Source organism: Mesoplodon densirostris, chromosome 4 (assembly GCF_025265405.1).
Source record: "Mesoplodon densirostris isolate mMesDen1 chromosome 4, mMesDen1 primary haplotype, whole genome shotgun sequence".
Classification (NCBI taxonomy): Eukaryota; Metazoa; Chordata; class Mammalia; order Artiodactyla; family Ziphiidae; genus Mesoplodon; species Mesoplodon densirostris.
Window position 1 is genome coordinate 116,760,192 of NC_082664.1, and position 16,919 is coordinate 116,777,110.

Consider the following 16,919-nt stretch of genomic DNA (forward strand, 5'->3'; position numbering starts at 1 on the left):
AAGTACTGTCTTTCCTTCCTATGTAGAAGTGTAATTAGTGACAACCTGGTTATCATTTTCTGTGGCCCCTTTCTTTCCTTAAGTCCAGCTTAAGCAGACTAGTTTCAATGGATATTGTTTCCATTTTCCTGGTGGTACTTAGTTGGGGAAAAAAGTCTTAACTAATTTTCACCTTTGGATTCTTTGCAACGAGGTTTAGTTTTTAAACAGATTCAGAGTCTGGAGCTTGGAGTGATATTTCTGCTTACAAGGAGTCTTAGAGGTGTCAAATCCGTAAAGCTTTCTGTGAAGAATCAGAGAAACGCACTGCCATTGAAGTTCAAAGATGATTTGCCTGAATCTCGTCAGTCAGATGAAGCTTTCTAATCAATTACGAATAGAAGGGATGAAATGTATGATCTAGTGCGATTTGAGTTGGAATTCTAGCAGTCATTATCAATCACCATCGGAGTTGCTAGTGTCTGCGGCAGATGGAGTCACTAACATTTGCTAACGTTAACTGATGGCAGCATGGAGGGCGTTGTCCGCATTTGAGACACCTGCAAATCATTTCTGTGGATGGCTTGAATGAGTGTCAGAGCTGGACCTTCCAAGTCCTCTAGCTTATCCTCCTCCTTTTAAGGATGAAGAAGCAGGCCCAGAGAGGGAGGGTGACTTGCCCAGTGTCGCCTCGCTGTCTTCTGTTGGGGATCACTTGGCTCTCATAACAGCGTTTTGAGGCAGGCAAGCTGCGACTGGTATTTACCTCGCAAGGAAGAATTTAGTGGGCAGCAGTGTTGAGTGGAGAGAGCTTCAGCCAGAAGCCTAGGAGTAAGTGCCCTTCCACTATGTTTCAGCCTCCCGCCTGTTTCCTTTGCGTCTCTCATCAATAACTTTATTTATGTCTACTGGTTTTCTGTCTGCTGAGAGCGGTCTGTCTGTCTGGTTCCCCTCTTGGTGCTGGGCACGGAGCAGACATTAATTAATGGTAGTTATCATAGGTGTGCAGCGGCTTGCCCAAGGTCACTCTGTGGTTAGACTAAGGACCCGCCTGTGATGCCATCCTCTGGCCTTGCCCTTCCTGGGACTCTGAGCTCCAACATCTCACCCGCCAGCTGTCAGACCTGGAGGCGGGGCCAGAGTGGTGAGGAGGGGCCAGGTGTGAAAAAGGCGGAGCTAGAATGGATAGTGTGGGGCCAAAACCCGGGCCTGGGGAACGACGGGGCGGAACGGAGGCGGGGCTATGAGTGGAGGGGCGTGGCCAGAGACGACGAGGCGGGGCTGGGCGGTGAGAGGTGAGAGGGGGCGGGGTTTGGGCGGGGCTAGGCTTCCCGAGCCTCTTCTCGCGCCCAGAGCCTTCCCAAATCCGGCTGGCAGTGGAGGCTTACCCCGGCTCCAGCTGAGGACCCTGTCAGCCCCTCCGCAGCTACTGCTAGCCTTTGGCTCCAACCCACACTCCCGGCTCGGTCCCTCGAGTCCGCGTTCCTCACGCGGCCGTCGCGAGACGGCTCCCTGCGTTCCCGCGCGGGTCCCGGGCAATGGCTGCGCGGGGGTCGGAGCTCAGGGTCCTCAGCCTCGGGTCCCGCCCGCTCCGCTTCCTCCTCGTTTTTCAGCTGGTCGCCGGGCGCTGGGGTCCGGAGGGCGCGGGAGGCGGCGTGCCCGGAGGTGAGCCTGGGTGGCGGAGGGCGGTCCGTCTTCGGAGCGGGCGGCGGGGCTCAGGGCCGCCGGGGTGAGCCGGGCGGGGACCGCGGGGAGGCCGGGGCAGCTCCACGCCGGTGTCCGGAGAGCGGCGAGGCTGCGGCCCGCACCGAAATTCTTGTTATACGGAGGGCGGTTATATTTTTCTCCTGGGGTCTTGGGGGTGAGGTTTCAGTTTAAATGCTCAGATGTGTTCATTTAAATGCAGAGAAAAGGCCTCTTTGAAATTTGTTCCATGACCCGCATCACTGGAGACTGCTGGGTGACTTAGTGTGTACTTCGATACAACTTTTTCAATAAAGGATGCCGTCGTTATCCAGCAGGTCTTTCCTTTCTTGGTTTCAGCTGGGCTTCCCGCGTAGTTACTTTATTCACAGGCAACTATGAAGGCTCCTTGGACTTAATACTAGGGATTAGGATTTGATCTTCTACCCCTTGGCCCCGTCCTCCTCCCCAACTCGCCCCTTAGCATTTGAAATCTTCCTTTTTGCCCGAAGATGAAACATGTTAGCTGTAGAAGGCTGGGCAGCGGGCTAACCATTTGCATCCTAAATTCCTCCTTAGCATCTTGGAATAGAGCTTTTTCCCAGCCTTCTCTATTTCAAAATGTTTTGGACAGGAATAGAAACAACAAAAGAAAATGCTTAGTACTTTTTAAAATTCAAAGCTTCAGAAAGTTTGAGTCTGCCCTCTCAACACCTTGAAGAAAAATACTACTACTTATGGAGCACCTATGGTGTGATCTAAACATAGAAAAAGTAAGACTCCTTTAAGCAAGAGGTAAAAGCTGAAGTTCACTACACCAATATTTCAATTTTTATGAGTGAGGAAACTTTATTTGGGTATAAGCAGAACCTTTTCTTGTCTTTCCTTCCTTAAGGTTTTTAAACTCTGATTCCTGATTCTAGGAAGTGATAATCTTGAAGGCTAGAATTATTTATTGCAGGGTGTATTGCTTAACGAAGACTGTAGAGAAAACGTGGAGGATGATTTGAACAAATAAATCCTGTGCAGAGAGATTCATAGTTTAACAGAAAGAAAGGAATGTGATTTGGGAGCCAGGCAAACCTGGGTTCAAATTATGACTCTGGTGTATCTTGACTTGGACAAGCTTGTCTCAGCGGTCCTCCTTCTTTGAAAAATGGGGATAATACTGCTTACCTCTGAGTCATTTTCAGGATTAAATAATAGGCGTGAAATGCCAGGCACTCTGCCTGGCACTCTAAAAAACAGTAGTCTCTACTCCTTTTGGTGAAAGTGGAACTTTTTTCATCTGTTTTAATATAAAACATTGTAGCCAAGATTAATTGGTGTAAATAGCTATCTGTTCATGCTTGGTGTACAGTGTTACATCCAAACAATCAGAGCTGATTAATTCCTTTCTGCCCCCACTCTTCTTAGTGAATACCTCTCTTATAATAACCATCTTGTTGGATTACATTTATATATTTTTTTTCTCTTGGTCCCACATGAGCTCCTTAAGAACTGTGATCTTATGTGTATCTTTGTATCTCTAAGACCTAGCTTATTGCAGCAGTCCAATAAATGCTTGTGGGTGAATGAATGGAACAGTAAGATCTCTCTGGATATCAGTTTCCTCATCTGTAAGAGGAGGGATCATGAAAGGCTTCCCTCTCAGACTCTAAAATCCCAAGATTCTGGTGCTCTTAGTAAGTGATCATTTGAAGAACAAAGTGATGTTGAAAGAATGATGGAATTGCACACTTGCTCCTAATTGTTAATATGCTTTTGTGTAAAACTGCTGAAGTACTGTCTGGAAATGGGAGACCTGCCATTAATTTGCTGTGTTTCCTTGGGCATCTTGCTTGACCTTGCTGAACCTTTAGTTCTCCATTTTTAAAATTAGAAGGTGGTTGTAGATGGATTTCAGGTCCTTCCAACTATAATTAATTTTATATTTACATTTTATTGTTTTCATATTCATCTCAGGATCTTAATAACTCTTCCTTATGGTTTTCTTTGAGCCAATCTCTAGGAAAAGAAAATGTCTAGTCTGCCAGCAGCTATACTTATTTGGCTGGTGGAAGGTTACAGAGCTGTGAAAGATACTCAGGAGGAAATTTTGTCTGTATTAAAGTATAGATAATTAACCTAGTATATTAAGATAATACGAGCCTTTTAAACTGACCTGACCATGATTACAAGAGTGATTTATGGAAATTAGATAGTCATTAGTCAGTTATATTTCTTAGCTGTGTAGTTGTGTGACATTTTCAATGGTTGAAACTTTATATATATAGTATATGTAGGGGCTGAGTTCTGTTTCATTCAAAGGAAAATAAAATAATTATTTCATAGAAAATGAGAGCTATGAAAGATTCTTTTTCTTCTCACCTTTAGTCATTTTCATTAACATCTTAAGAAGCTAATAGAAATACACATATAGCGACTGTCCTCTCTACTTTTGTTATGATTATATCCAAAAGAGTATCTGGATGCCTTATGTAAGGATATAAACTTTTCATGCAGTTTAATTTGAAATTAAAAATTATTTTTGTTTCCTTGCAAATACTAAGTATGCTTTATGAGCTAGACTAAGCACCTGGAAGATAGGGTTTTATTTGTGTATCTCCTGATACGTTTCAGATGAGTTTGTAAATGTAGCCTATGGATGGAACTTCGAAAAAGTTTTCAGTCATTTCTCAGAATAGGGTTTTTTTTAACCTATAATCTACAAATTAGATCTAGTAGGTAATTTTTATAATTAGGATATGAGATTTTAGTACAGTAATTTAAGTACAAAACATTTTTCTTCTAATAGCATTATTTTTCTCCCCTAAGAATTGCAATTAAATTCTTTCAGATGTAATTTTAAGTTTAATATTAAATAAGCATGTCTTAACAATGAGAGTTGGTAAATACTGGAATAGTTTTGGAAAAAAGTTTACAATTTGTTTCTTTAGAAAACTGCTCTCCAGAACAGCATAGGTATTGTTTTATAATTACAATATAAAACTAGTCTGCTCTGTGACTAAAATTTTAATTTAAATGTTCTGTTTCCATTTTGGGAAAGGATGATATTATTTCTCCTGTGTTTAACTCAGTGACCTCATGTTCTTTTCTTCTAAAGAAGAATTATAAAATATAGCCTTTTACCAATAAAGATAGGAATTAAATATGAATATTTGAATTCTGACAAAAAGGACAATATGAACTTCTGATATTATATTTCTTTTTATTTTACGATCAACAGTGTATATATGGAGTTGGGCAAAACTGCTTTTCCTCTCAGTCAGTGCTTCTCAACCTCTGACGTTTGGGGCTGGATATTTCTTTGTTATGGGAGATTGTCCTTTGCCTTGTAGGTTGTTTGGCAGGAAGCTTGGCCTTTCTTTATCCACGAGATGCCAGTAGCAGCCACCAAAAAATACCTCCAGATATTGTCAAATGGGCCTTTGGGGACAAAATTGTCTCCCTCTTCCCCACCCTTGAGAATCACTGCTCTAAGTCTTGTAGACCAGGGCTCCTCAAACTTTAATGTGCACAGGAATCCTCTGGGGATGTTATTATAATGCAGGCAGTGGTTCAGAGGTGGGGCCTGAGGTTCTGCATTTCTCACAAGGCCCTGAGTGATATGGATGCTGCCGGTCAGAGTACCACACTTTGAGTAGCAAGGTTGTAGACAGTTTCCCATTCATATGAATTGGATGGATTTTTAAGAGGATCCAGTGATAGTAACTATGGAAACAGAGAATTTACAATGAACTATAGCCCAAACAGGATAAGGCCAATAGAAACTAAGCACTATCCCACCAGCCTAACAAATAGAGCTGTCTTCCCATTTCCATGTTTCCTTCCAGTCCCCACTATTCATTCATATTTGGACAATCCTAAGGAGGAAATTTGCAAGAGTCTTTTTTTTTTAATATTTTAAGTTTATTTATTTCATCTTATTTATTTTTGGCTGCGTTAGGTCTTCGTTGCTGTGCGTGGGCTTTCTCTAGTTGCTGCCAGCGGGGGCTACTTTCGTTGCGGTGCGCAGGCTTCTCAGTGTGGTGGCTTCTCTTGTTGTGGAGCATGGGCTCTAGGCGCGCGGGCTTCAGTAGTTGTGGTGCATGGGCTTCGTTGCTCCGCGGCACGTGGGATCTTCTTGGACCAGGGCTCGAACCTGTGTCCTCTGCATTGGCAGGCGGATTCTTAACCACTGCGCCACCAGGGAAGCCCTGCAAGAGTCTTAATCAAGGTCACACAGGCTATAGTGAACTGAGGCAACTTCATGTTCCATCGGGTGTTTTAGTTCATGACACTGTAAATATACTAGCTCATAATATGTACTTATTGCCTGTTGAGAGGTGTCAAATTACGATAGTGAACTCTGCATTTATTCAATCTGATGATGCTTAAACTTTTAAAGTGTGCAAGTTGTCTCTTCTTGAAAACTATTGACTGGACCTAAATTTAACACTGCCTAAGGTCATTTTCTTACTGCAAGTGTTCTGAGAGGGCAAGATGTTAAATTAGGTTTACTAAAGCATATCAGTTACAGAGAAACTTTATCTGATAATTCTGTCATAAAAATCAATAGAAAATATAATGAAAATCCTAGAGTGAAAAAAAAAAGCCCCTCTGCATTTCATCTGTAACACTTAAAATAATGACTGGTAAGCATACCTATTTGCCACATTGAAAATGTTGGATATAGTATGCATTTCTTCTCATTTACAAAATGGTTGGTTATGTTCACTTTTTTATCTTGCTATTGCTTAAAATAGCCCTCCTAGCACTGCTGCAGAGAGGATCTTTTTAAAAAGTATACAAGACACTTTTTGTTAACTTAAAAAACATACAAGCAGACTTGTAGGGAAAGATTACTCCAGGAATGCCTTAATTATTAATTGAGTATATATAATATATATCACTGTTACAAACCTTTTAGATACGTTATCTTATTTCTTCCTATGGTGACCTGTAAAGGAGAAGGGGAAGGCTATTGGCAGTAACCAGCAAAATTTACATGTATACCTTGACTCAGCAGTTCTACTCCTGCGAGTTGGTGTCATAGAAGTCCTTGTCCAAGGATGTTAACTATAGCATTTTTCCATTGTAGCATGGTTAGAAATAACCAAAAACTAAAGACTGTATAAATGCCTACCAGTGGTGAAAGCTTACATAAATTATGATACACCCATAACCCAGACTGCTTTGTGGCTTATGAAGAGTGAGATGGATGGATGTACATTGACCTAGAGGACTGAATGACAGACAGAAGCAAGTCGCAGAAGTTAAAAAGAAAACATTTATTCTTCCTCTGTGTGTGTGTGTGTGTGTATGTATTTTAAGATGTGTACACAACAGACTTAACAGTGGTTAGCCTTGCAGGAAGGGAGATAAGAAGGAGGAGAGGGAGATTTCCTACTCTTAATGTGCTTTTGGTTGGAATCTTGACAATGATCATACATTACTTTTGTCATTAAAGTATTATTTTTTTTAAGATTTTTAAAAATGTGGACCATTTTAAAAGTCTACTGAATTTGTTACAATATTGCTTCTGTTTTTTATGTTTTGGTTGTTTGGCTACGAGGCAAATGGGATCTTAGCTCCCTGACCAGGGATTGAACCCGCACCCCCTGCATTGGAAGGCGAAGTCTTAACCACTGGATGGCCAGGGAAGTCCCTAAAGTATTATTCTGAGAACAGAAACAAATCTGGGTTCTAGTTCTACACCTGCTGCTTACTAGCTACTGTTAGACCAGTGACTCTCAACCAGGGGCAGTTTTGTGCATCCCTCCCTCTCCCCCACCAGGGGATATTTGGCGATGTTTGGCCATGTTTTGGGTTGTCACATTGAGGGGGTGTTATATGCAGTGGATGGAAGCTAGGGATGCTGCCAAACATCCTGTAGTGCATGGGACAGCCCCCTGTAACAAAGAACTCTCTAGCCCAAACTGTCAAGAGTGTTGAGTTGAGAAATTCTTTGTTAGACTTCAGGGCTGCAGCCATGTTAACATATGCAGGGGGTGCCCTTCACATTGTGGGGTGTTCTCGGCATAGCCATACAGTTTATAATTATGCTATGATGAAAGTAAATAAATATGCAAACTTGTCCCCAGGAAGGCAGGCACCAGAGTTTTCTGCTTTACCTCTAGCACCTGACAGAGGCTGGCATGGGAAGCAGGCACTCAACAATTGTTGAATGAATGAATGAGCAAAACTAGGTATTACATGTTAGGCTCTAATATACTCAGGTTGTAGCAGATGCTAAAGATTTAAGAAGAATTTATGGAAGAAACTTAAAATTATAGCAGGTGTTGTCTGTTAATTTATCTTTATCTAAATATTGGTAAAGGGCTACTATTATTCATATTTAGTTGCAGAACACCTTGGCTGACTTTTTTCAATACTTTTTGATAAGAAAATCATGATTCTTCATGGAAGAATGCCAATAGAGGACACTATTGTGTCTTATCTTCCTAGAATTGGTTTTTTAAATCCTTATCTATTTAGCTACCCACCAAATTTAGTGGAACAAACTTTAAAAAGAGTTTTCAACTACCTTAGACACTACCTGACATAGTGAGATAATGTACTTTTTCATTTTTTCCGCATAACAGTGAGGCAGCAAAGCAGAAGTTATCCTTTTTATTAATGTTTTATAGTGGAAAAACTCAAACATACACAAAAATCCTCAAGTATAACAAACTCAAGAGTTCTTGCCATTTAACAGTTTTCAACATTATGCCAACAGATATCCTTATTTCTGCAAATTAGAAAATGGGGGGACTTCCCTGGTGGGGCAGTGGTTAAGACTTTGCGCTCCCAATACAAGGGGCCCAGGTTCGATCCCTGGTCAGGGAACTAGATCCCAAATGCATGCCAGAACTAAGAGTTTGCATGCCACATCTAAGGAGCCCACTGGACGCAACTAAGGAGCCCGCAAGCTGCAACTAAGACCCAGTGCAACCAGATAAATAAATAAGTAAATATTAAAGAAAAAGAAAAGAAAATGGGGAAATTGGGAAATATGGGAATATGGGGAATTTAACACCTATTTAGTGGTGCCGAGTGTTCAAATTATGGTTTTCAGCTTTGCGGTTTTGTGCCGTTTCTTAATCACCATACTAAAATTAAAGATCAAGGTTACATTTCTTTGAAAATGTATGTGGTTTCAGTAAGTGACTTAAAAGTGAAATTTCTTCTATAGGTCATTCTTTTAATTCCTCAAACTTGAGACAATACCAGAGTAATGATACTTGGAGTTACAAATGGATTTGTAAAACCCAAATTTCTCAGAGAGTTAATGGCAGTATATATATTTGCACTTTTTACATATTCAATTTAGTTTTTCTCTTGTATTTTTAACTACTTCAGAAGAATTGCCCATTAATTATTTTTGTTGTTGTTCTTGTCCTGTTTTCAGTGTGCTTCACAGCTTGGTTCTCTTTGTTTTTCTGAGATATGTGATTTATGTGCTATTAGTAGGTTGGTATTCTAATTATTATTATTAGCTGTAAAGGATATAGACTTGAGGAGAGCTATTCACTGAACTGTCATTGCACTGTGTTGAGAGTGCGCGATGCCACAGACATGTTCTTCCTTCTTTTTTTTTTGCAAAGTCCTGTTGTCTAGAGTAATCTGTAGGTAGATGATCTTTCTTGGGCTATCGTGGAAGTTTTAGGTAGAAATCAGTAGCTCTGCAGTCAGTGATTGCTTTGTGGTAATATTTTTGTGTGTTTGCCTTTAGAGGTCTTTCAGTTATCATTACTTTAGCAATCATTTATGGACTAATAAGAATGACCCTGTGGTGGCATTTATAGGAACAATTTTATTTAATCCTCACAATAACCTTATTAGGTAGGTATTGTTTTAGACCAGTTTTACCGATGAAAAAACTAATACGCCAAGAAGTTAGGTAACTTGCCTTCAGGTCAGACAGTAAGTATTAGAGGCTAGATAGAACCCAACCTGTGGACTTAAAATCCTGAGTCCTTAGCCAGTATGTTATATTAACTCTCTTCATATTCAAATCTGAGTAAGACAAGGTCTCTCTAACTTCCAAGAAGCTGTCTAGTGACTCGTAATCCTTAACAGTAAAATTGTGTATCTCTTGTGACAGTTGCTTTCACAACCAATGATGAAATTCTGAATTATTAGAGATAAATGGGAATCATCAGATGGTACTGACTCCTTTACCCATTCATATATTCGTTCAACAAATGGAGCATCTACTATGTGCCAGTATGTTGTTAGGTGATGGGGTTATGATGGTGAATAAAACACAGTACCTGCTGCCATTAGTTTCCACCACAGTGGGGAAGACAGACTTTAATCAGATACATCCAAGATTGTATAATTACACCTCAGATAAGGAGCATGGTTCTCTGCAGAGGAACCTAATGGAGACTTTGTGGGCAGGACAGGGTCCTGAAGAAGTTGAGATCTGAAGGATGAGTAGGAGTTAGCTAGGTGAAGGGGAGGGAGGACATCTCAGAAGGGAAGAAGAGCACTCCTTACAGGAGGGAATAGTGTGGTGTGTTTGAGAAGCTGAACCGGCCATGTAGCTGGGGAGAGCAAGGGAGAGAGGCTACAGGGGACAGATTGGGCAGCGTTTGGCCTTAAGGATTTTGGTCTATCTTAATGGAACGCTACAGAAGGATTTTAAGCCAGGGCATAATATCAGATTTGTGTTTTGAAAAGATCACTTGTGTATCAGTGCAGAGAACCAATTGGAGGGGGCTAAGAAATTGCGTGGACACCACTTAGGGTAGTTGGCTTGCCCTCGTCCTGATGAGAGATGCAGATAGCATGTGCTAGGATGATGGCCATGAGGCTGTTAAGAAATGGCTGGATTTGAGAAATATTTAGGAGGTAAAATCAATAGTTTCCTTGTGGATTGGCAATGCAGGTGGTATGAAAGATAACTCCTAGGTTTTTAAGTTGTGGAACTAGGCAGATGCTGGGACCACTCATTGTGATGGGGAATACCGTCAGGGGACCATTTGGGGGAAGATCATGAATTTGGTTTTGTGCATGTTGATTTCATATAGATTAGAGAACTGTGACATATGGAGGTTAACAGGTAACTAGTGGTACTGAGTATTCAAATTAAAGCTTTCAGCTTTATGGTTCTATGTCCCTTCCTCTTCACCATACTAAAATTAATGAGCGAGATTACATTTTTTTGAAACTATGTGTGGTTTCACTAAATGACTTGAAATTTTTTTGGGAAATGGGTATTCAGGTGTGGACCGAGAGGAGAGGTCTGTATAGGAGATACAGATTCCATGAAAGCAATCTCTCTTTTTCCTTAAGCTTATTTTAGTTGTTGTACCCTTCGAAATGACCTTTTGGGATTCTCTGTTGTAAATAAATGGAGAACTAGAGTAGAATTTCTAGAATCTGCATTGTTGAGTGCAATTTTATAAGCCTCCTGAAAAATTACTAAAAGTAATTGTTGGGTACCCTAAAAAAATTCCCTGCCAAAGTAAGGATTAGATGTGCTTAAGCCAGTAGTTTCTGAAAGACTATGCTTGATTGGTGTTTCTGAAAGTGTGTCCTGAAAACGCAAAGCATCCCTGAGGTCCATCAGGTGGTCAGCACTGGAATAATATTTTTTGCATACATTTTACATACTTGAAATGTAAGATTAATTGTGTTTTTTTAAAGATGTGTGTGCTATTGTGTTCTTAATGTTTGCATTTTTTTTTTTTTTTTGCGGTATGCGGGCCTCTCACTGTTGTGGCCTCCCCCGTTGCGGAGCACAGGCTCCGGACGCGCAGGCTCCGGACGCGCAGGCTCAGCGGCCATGGCTCACGGGCCCAGCCGCTCCGCGGCATATGGGATCCTCCCAGACCGGGGCACGAACCCGTATCCCCTGCATCGGCAGGCGGACTCTCAACCACTTGCGCCACCAGGGAGGCCCTGCATTTTTAAAGAATGTATATGTAACGAATTGTCCTAGCTAACATGTTAATGTTGTGGAGCTTCGCCAGGCTTCATGTAATTTAAGGGTAGTTATTGATATTAGCTATTGCATTATATTCCATTTTAAAAAAATGCATCAGTGGCTCAAAAATAGTGATGATGAATAATAATGTACGATTCAGAATTCTGCTATAATGTAGTGTGTGTACAGAGTATAAATCTATACGTGTTGGGACAAATGTATCTGCAGATATGGTGATTTCACATATACTCCCCTCAAAGGAAAGCAAAACAATGATTAGCTGGCAATCAGATTTCACCCTATCAGTAATCCATTCCCTAGTACCCAGGGGTTATTTTATTGTGAAACTTTGTCAAATAATGGCAGCCTGGAAAGCATTTGTGACGTTTTCAAAGGATAGCGGCCTCTCTGGTGAACCAGTTATTTTCTTGAATAAATATAAAATAACTTTACAGTACAAAATTGATGAATTTTGTTGCTGAAGAGGCCAAGATCCCAGAGATGACATTCAGAGTAGAATGAGTTCCATGCGCCCAAAAGGGCTTTAAGGCTTGCTAGTGGTAAGCAGCTTGTGAATCCAGGCACAAGTTATTCTGCTAGAAGAGAAAGCAGAGTGACTATTACTAAAGTCCCTTTATTAAATGACAGTGCTAGGGACTTCCCTGGTGGCACAGTGGTTGGAAATCTGCCTGCCAGTGCAGGGGACACGGGTTCGAGCCCTGGTCTGGGAAGATCCCACATGCTGCAAAACACCTAGGCCTGTGTGCCCCAAGTACTGAGCCTGCACTCTAGAGCCCGCAAGCCACAACCACTGAAGCCCAGGCACCTAGAGCCCGTGCTCTGCAGCAAGAGAAGCCACCGCAATGAGAAGTCGGCGCACCACGACAAATAGTAACTCCCACTCGTTGCAACTAGAGAAAGCCCGCGCACAGCAACAAAGACCCAGTGCAGCCAAAAATAAATAAATATATTATAAATAAATAAATTAATTAATTAATGACAGTGCTAGATGTCACATGGTCTTAATAGCATGCCAAGTGGAAGAGCTATTACTATCACTTGTGTGCTTTCAGGTATTTTGCTTTTTGGTTAGACAAAACCACTAAATGCAGAGCACGAATCACCCTCTGGTTTATGCCTGGTACGTATGAGGGAGGTGTGCCGGGTGGCATTTTATTTTCATTCCTGGGGACTCAGGTTACAGAAGAAGAGATTTTAAATTTATTTTGGATCCTTTTGTGATCTCTGATGTAGACTGGAAAAGTGTTTTGAGAACAGCTCTGACAGCACCAACTCTGTGGGCAGCAGGGAAGGGTGTAGCTCTGCAAGTAAGCAGTGTTGCACGGCGTGGCCGGGTCCTGCACTTTCATTCACAGAGAGCAGCTGGTGGGGACAGCATGCTTCCTGACCTCGGTTCAGTGTTGAAGGGGATATTAAACAGTTGTGAATAAGAGCAGATCACAGGCACCAGGCATGTCTTTCAGCCTGGTGCATGAAGAAATGGGCACTCTGTGTAAGCCTCTGCTTTTCTGCATTGCACTGTCCTGGTTCTCAAGGGGAAAAGTGCACACATGAGTTCTTAAACTTGTGGGATTTGAGAGAAACATTTTTTTCATGACATTAATAATGCCATTTTTTCTGATTTCAGATGTTCTCAAGTAGCATAGCTCCTTGGTACAGTCATATCTTGAATAGTTAGAAGTGATCTATCAAATTTAGTTTTGAGGATGTCAGTGTGACAAGATAATATTTTTGAAATATTAATGCCCTCTTTATGTTGTTCCTGGTTTTTCCTTGTACCTCTTGGCTCTTCCCCCTACCTGCTCAAGCTAGCTAATTCTGTGCTCATACTTTAGAGAAGGAACGTGATGTGCCAGCAGACAGTGGGTCTAGGAGTTCATTTTTGCCTTTTTCAGTTTCAAAAACGTGGACCGTAGAGGGCAACTTAGCATAGGCTACATAATGTTAGAGCACAGCTTTTCCTTAACAGGAGGAAATAATTCCCTGGGCTTGCAGAGGAGGAAAAGACAGAAGAGATGGACAAGAGAAAGAGTCAGTAGGAGTCAGGGTGAAGGGACTGGGCTTGAAGGACACTTGGATAGAAGCCCATATAAAGCCCATATGATGCAGCACTCAGGTCTTTTTTCAGTTCCCTGTTTCTTGTTTTTTTAATATTTATTTATTGATTTGGCTGCACCTTGTCTTAGTTGCGGCACGCGGGATCTTCTTTGCCGTGTGCAAGACCTTACATTGCAGCATGCAGGATCTTTTACTTGTGGCATGTGGGGTCTAGTTCCCTGACCAGGGGTCGAACCTGGGCCGCCTGCATTGGGAGCGTAGAGTCTTAACCACTGGACCACCAGGGAAGTCCCCAGGTCCCTGCTTAAGTTGAATTTCCGGATCTACCAATGCTTGCTGCCATTCCTGAGAGCTAGGATTTTCTTAACTAGTAGAAATGAAAATAAGAAATCAGTTAACCAAGGGGCCTGACCTATGGCTCAAGCACCAATCATAAAGATAGATGGTGAAAGATGATAGCACCATCCACCTTACTACTAAGGTCCAGTTCTTATGTAAAAATATTTTTTCGTGGGGCTTCCCTGGTGGCGCAGTGGTTGAGAATCTGCCTGCCAATGCAGGGGACACGGGTTCGAGCCCTGGTATGGGAAGGTCCCACATGCCGCGGAGCAGCTAGGCCCGTGAGCCACAACTACTGAGCCTGCGCGTCTGGAGCCTGTGCCCCGCAACAAGAGAGGCCGCGATAATGAAAGGCCCGCGCACCGCGATGAAGAGTGGCCCCCGCTTGCCGCAACTAGAGAAAGCCCTTGCACGAAACGAAGACCCAACACAGCCCTAAATAAATAAATAAATAAATAAATAATCCTTTCCTCTACCAAAAAAAAATATATATATACATATATTTTCACTTTTATTCCAATAACTAAGTAATTTCAAAACTTTACCTAATGTCAGCAGTCTTCCTGTGTGCTGAACGCACACTGAGATGTGGGAAAGTTTAAGAAACTTGTAGCCTATCTGAGGAGTATGGCTACTTGAGAATTATTTTTTTCATTGAGTTTGGTATTTTCCCCCTTTCCTTTTTTGTACTCTCCCTTTCCCATCTCTTCTCTCTCCCTCCTTCCCTAACCCACATCAATATCCCCCCATATAACCCGTGTTAATTACCCTTGTTGATTTAGTATGCAAAATGCCATAATTTTCCTCAGGCGTATATAATTATATAGGTAGATAGATATAGATAGATTTTAATAATTGATTATTTTACAAAAGTAGGATTACATTATAGTCTTTTCTATCCCTTTTTCCCTTTAACAATACCTCATGAAAATCCTGAAGCCTTTTGCTGTGTTTTGTTCAGTTCAAGTTCTTATTTGATGCAACTTATTACAAACTCCTTGTTTTGTTGTTGAAATTTCAGATGCCATCTCTGTGGGTGATAGTTTCAATTGTAGTTTTTTTTAATAATTAAAAACTTTAATGGTGGTTTAAAAAATACATAGCATAAAATTTACCATCTTAACCATTTTTAAGTTTAGTAGTATTAAGTATATTCACATTGTTGTGCAACAGATTGCCAGAACTTTTTCATCTTGCAGAGCTGAAGCTCTATGCCCATTGAACAACTTTCCATTTCTTTCTTCCCCCAGGCCTGGGGAACCACATTCTACTTTCTGTTTCTGTGAGTTTGGCTACTTTAGATACCTAATGTAAATGGAATCATGCAGTATTTGTCTTTTTGTGACTCGCCTATTTCACTCAGCATAACGTCCTCAAGGTTCACCCATGTTGTAGCCTGTATCAGAATTTCCTTCCTTTTTAAGGTTGAATAATATTCCATTCTGTGTATATATCACATTTTGTTTATCCATTCATCTATAGATGGACATTTGTATTGCTTATACCTCTTGTAAATAAAGCTGCTATGTACATGGGTGTGCTAATATATCTCTTTAAAATCCTGATTTCAGTTCTTTGGGAAATATACTCAGAATTGGAATTTGTGGATCATATGTAATTCTATTTTTAATTTTTTGAGGAACTGACATATTGTTTTCCACAGCAGCTGTACCATTTTACATTCCTACCAATGCTGTACAAGGGTCCTAACTTCTCTACATCCTTGCCAGCACTTGCTATTTTCTGTTTCTTTAATAGTAGCCATCTTACTGGGTTTGAGGTGATATCTTGTGATTTTTCTTTTAAAGATGGTGTAGCTATTTTTTTTTTTTTGGCTGTGTTGAGTCTTCGTTCCTGCACACAGGCTTTCTCTAGTTGGGGCAAGCAGGGGCCACTCTTCGTTGCAGTGCGCAGGCTTCTCATTGCAGTGGCTTCTCTTATTGCAGAGCATGGGCTTTAGGCACGTGGGCTTCAGTAGTTGCAGCATGCGGGCTCAGTAGTTACGGCACACGGGCCCTAGAGCCCGCAGGCTTCAGTAGTTGTGGCACATGGGCTTAGTTGCTCTGCGGCATGTTGGATCTTCCCAGAACAGGGATCAAACCCTTGTCCCCTGCATTGGCAGGCAGATTCTTAACCACTGTGCCACCAGAGAAGTCCCCATCTTGTGACTTTTCATTTACGTTTCTCTAATGATTAGTGATGCTGAACATCTTTTCATATGCTTGTTAGTCATTTTAATGTCATCTTTGGAGAAATGTGTATTCAAGTCCTTGTCCAATTTTTTAATTCGGTTATTTGGGGGTTTTGTTCTTGTTGAGTTGTAGGAGTTCTTTACATATTCTGGATATTATCTCCTTATCAGATATATGATTTGCAAATATTTTGTCCCTTTCCAAATGTTGATTGCAAAGAGACCGTTCTGTATTATTATTATTTTTTACATCTTTACTGGAGTATAATTGCTTTACAATGGTGTGTTAGTTTCTGCTTTATAACAAAGTGAATCAGCTATACGTATACATATATCCCCATATCTCCTCCCTCTTTCCTCTCCCTCCCACCCTCCCTTTCCCACCCCTCTAGGTAGTCACAAAGCACCGAGCTGATCTCCCTGTGCTATGTGGCTGCTTCCCACTAGCTATCTATTTTACATTTGGTAGTGTATATATGTCCATGCCACTCTCTCACTTCGTCCATCCTTACCCTTCCCCCTCCCCGTGTCCTCAAGGCCATTCTCTACGCCTGCCTCCTTATTCCTGTCCTGCCCCTAGGTTCTTCAGAACCATTTTCTTTTTTTTTTTTAGATTCCATATATATGTGTTAGCATACAGTATTTGTTTCTCTTTCTGACTTACTTCACTCTGTATGACAGACTCTAGGTCCACCCACCTCACTACAAATAACCCAATTTCATTTCTTT

At 41.3% G+C, this 16,919-nt stretch overlaps 1 protein-coding gene across 1 annotated transcript in view; it reads left to right on the top strand.

Moving 5' to 3' along the window:
* Positions 1-1,450: 1,450 nt before the first annotated feature.
* CHRNA5 (cholinergic receptor nicotinic alpha 5 subunit) overlaps positions 1,451-16,919 on the top strand; it is a 52,040-nt gene continuing 36,571 nt past the window's right edge. Inside the window, exon 1 of the mRNA XM_060095128.1 lies at positions 1,451-1,644. Coding sequence (XP_059951111.1) covers positions 1,518-1,644 — 127 coding nt within the window. The 5' untranslated portion in view covers positions 1,451-1,517. The remainder of the gene's footprint in view (positions 1,645-16,919) is intronic.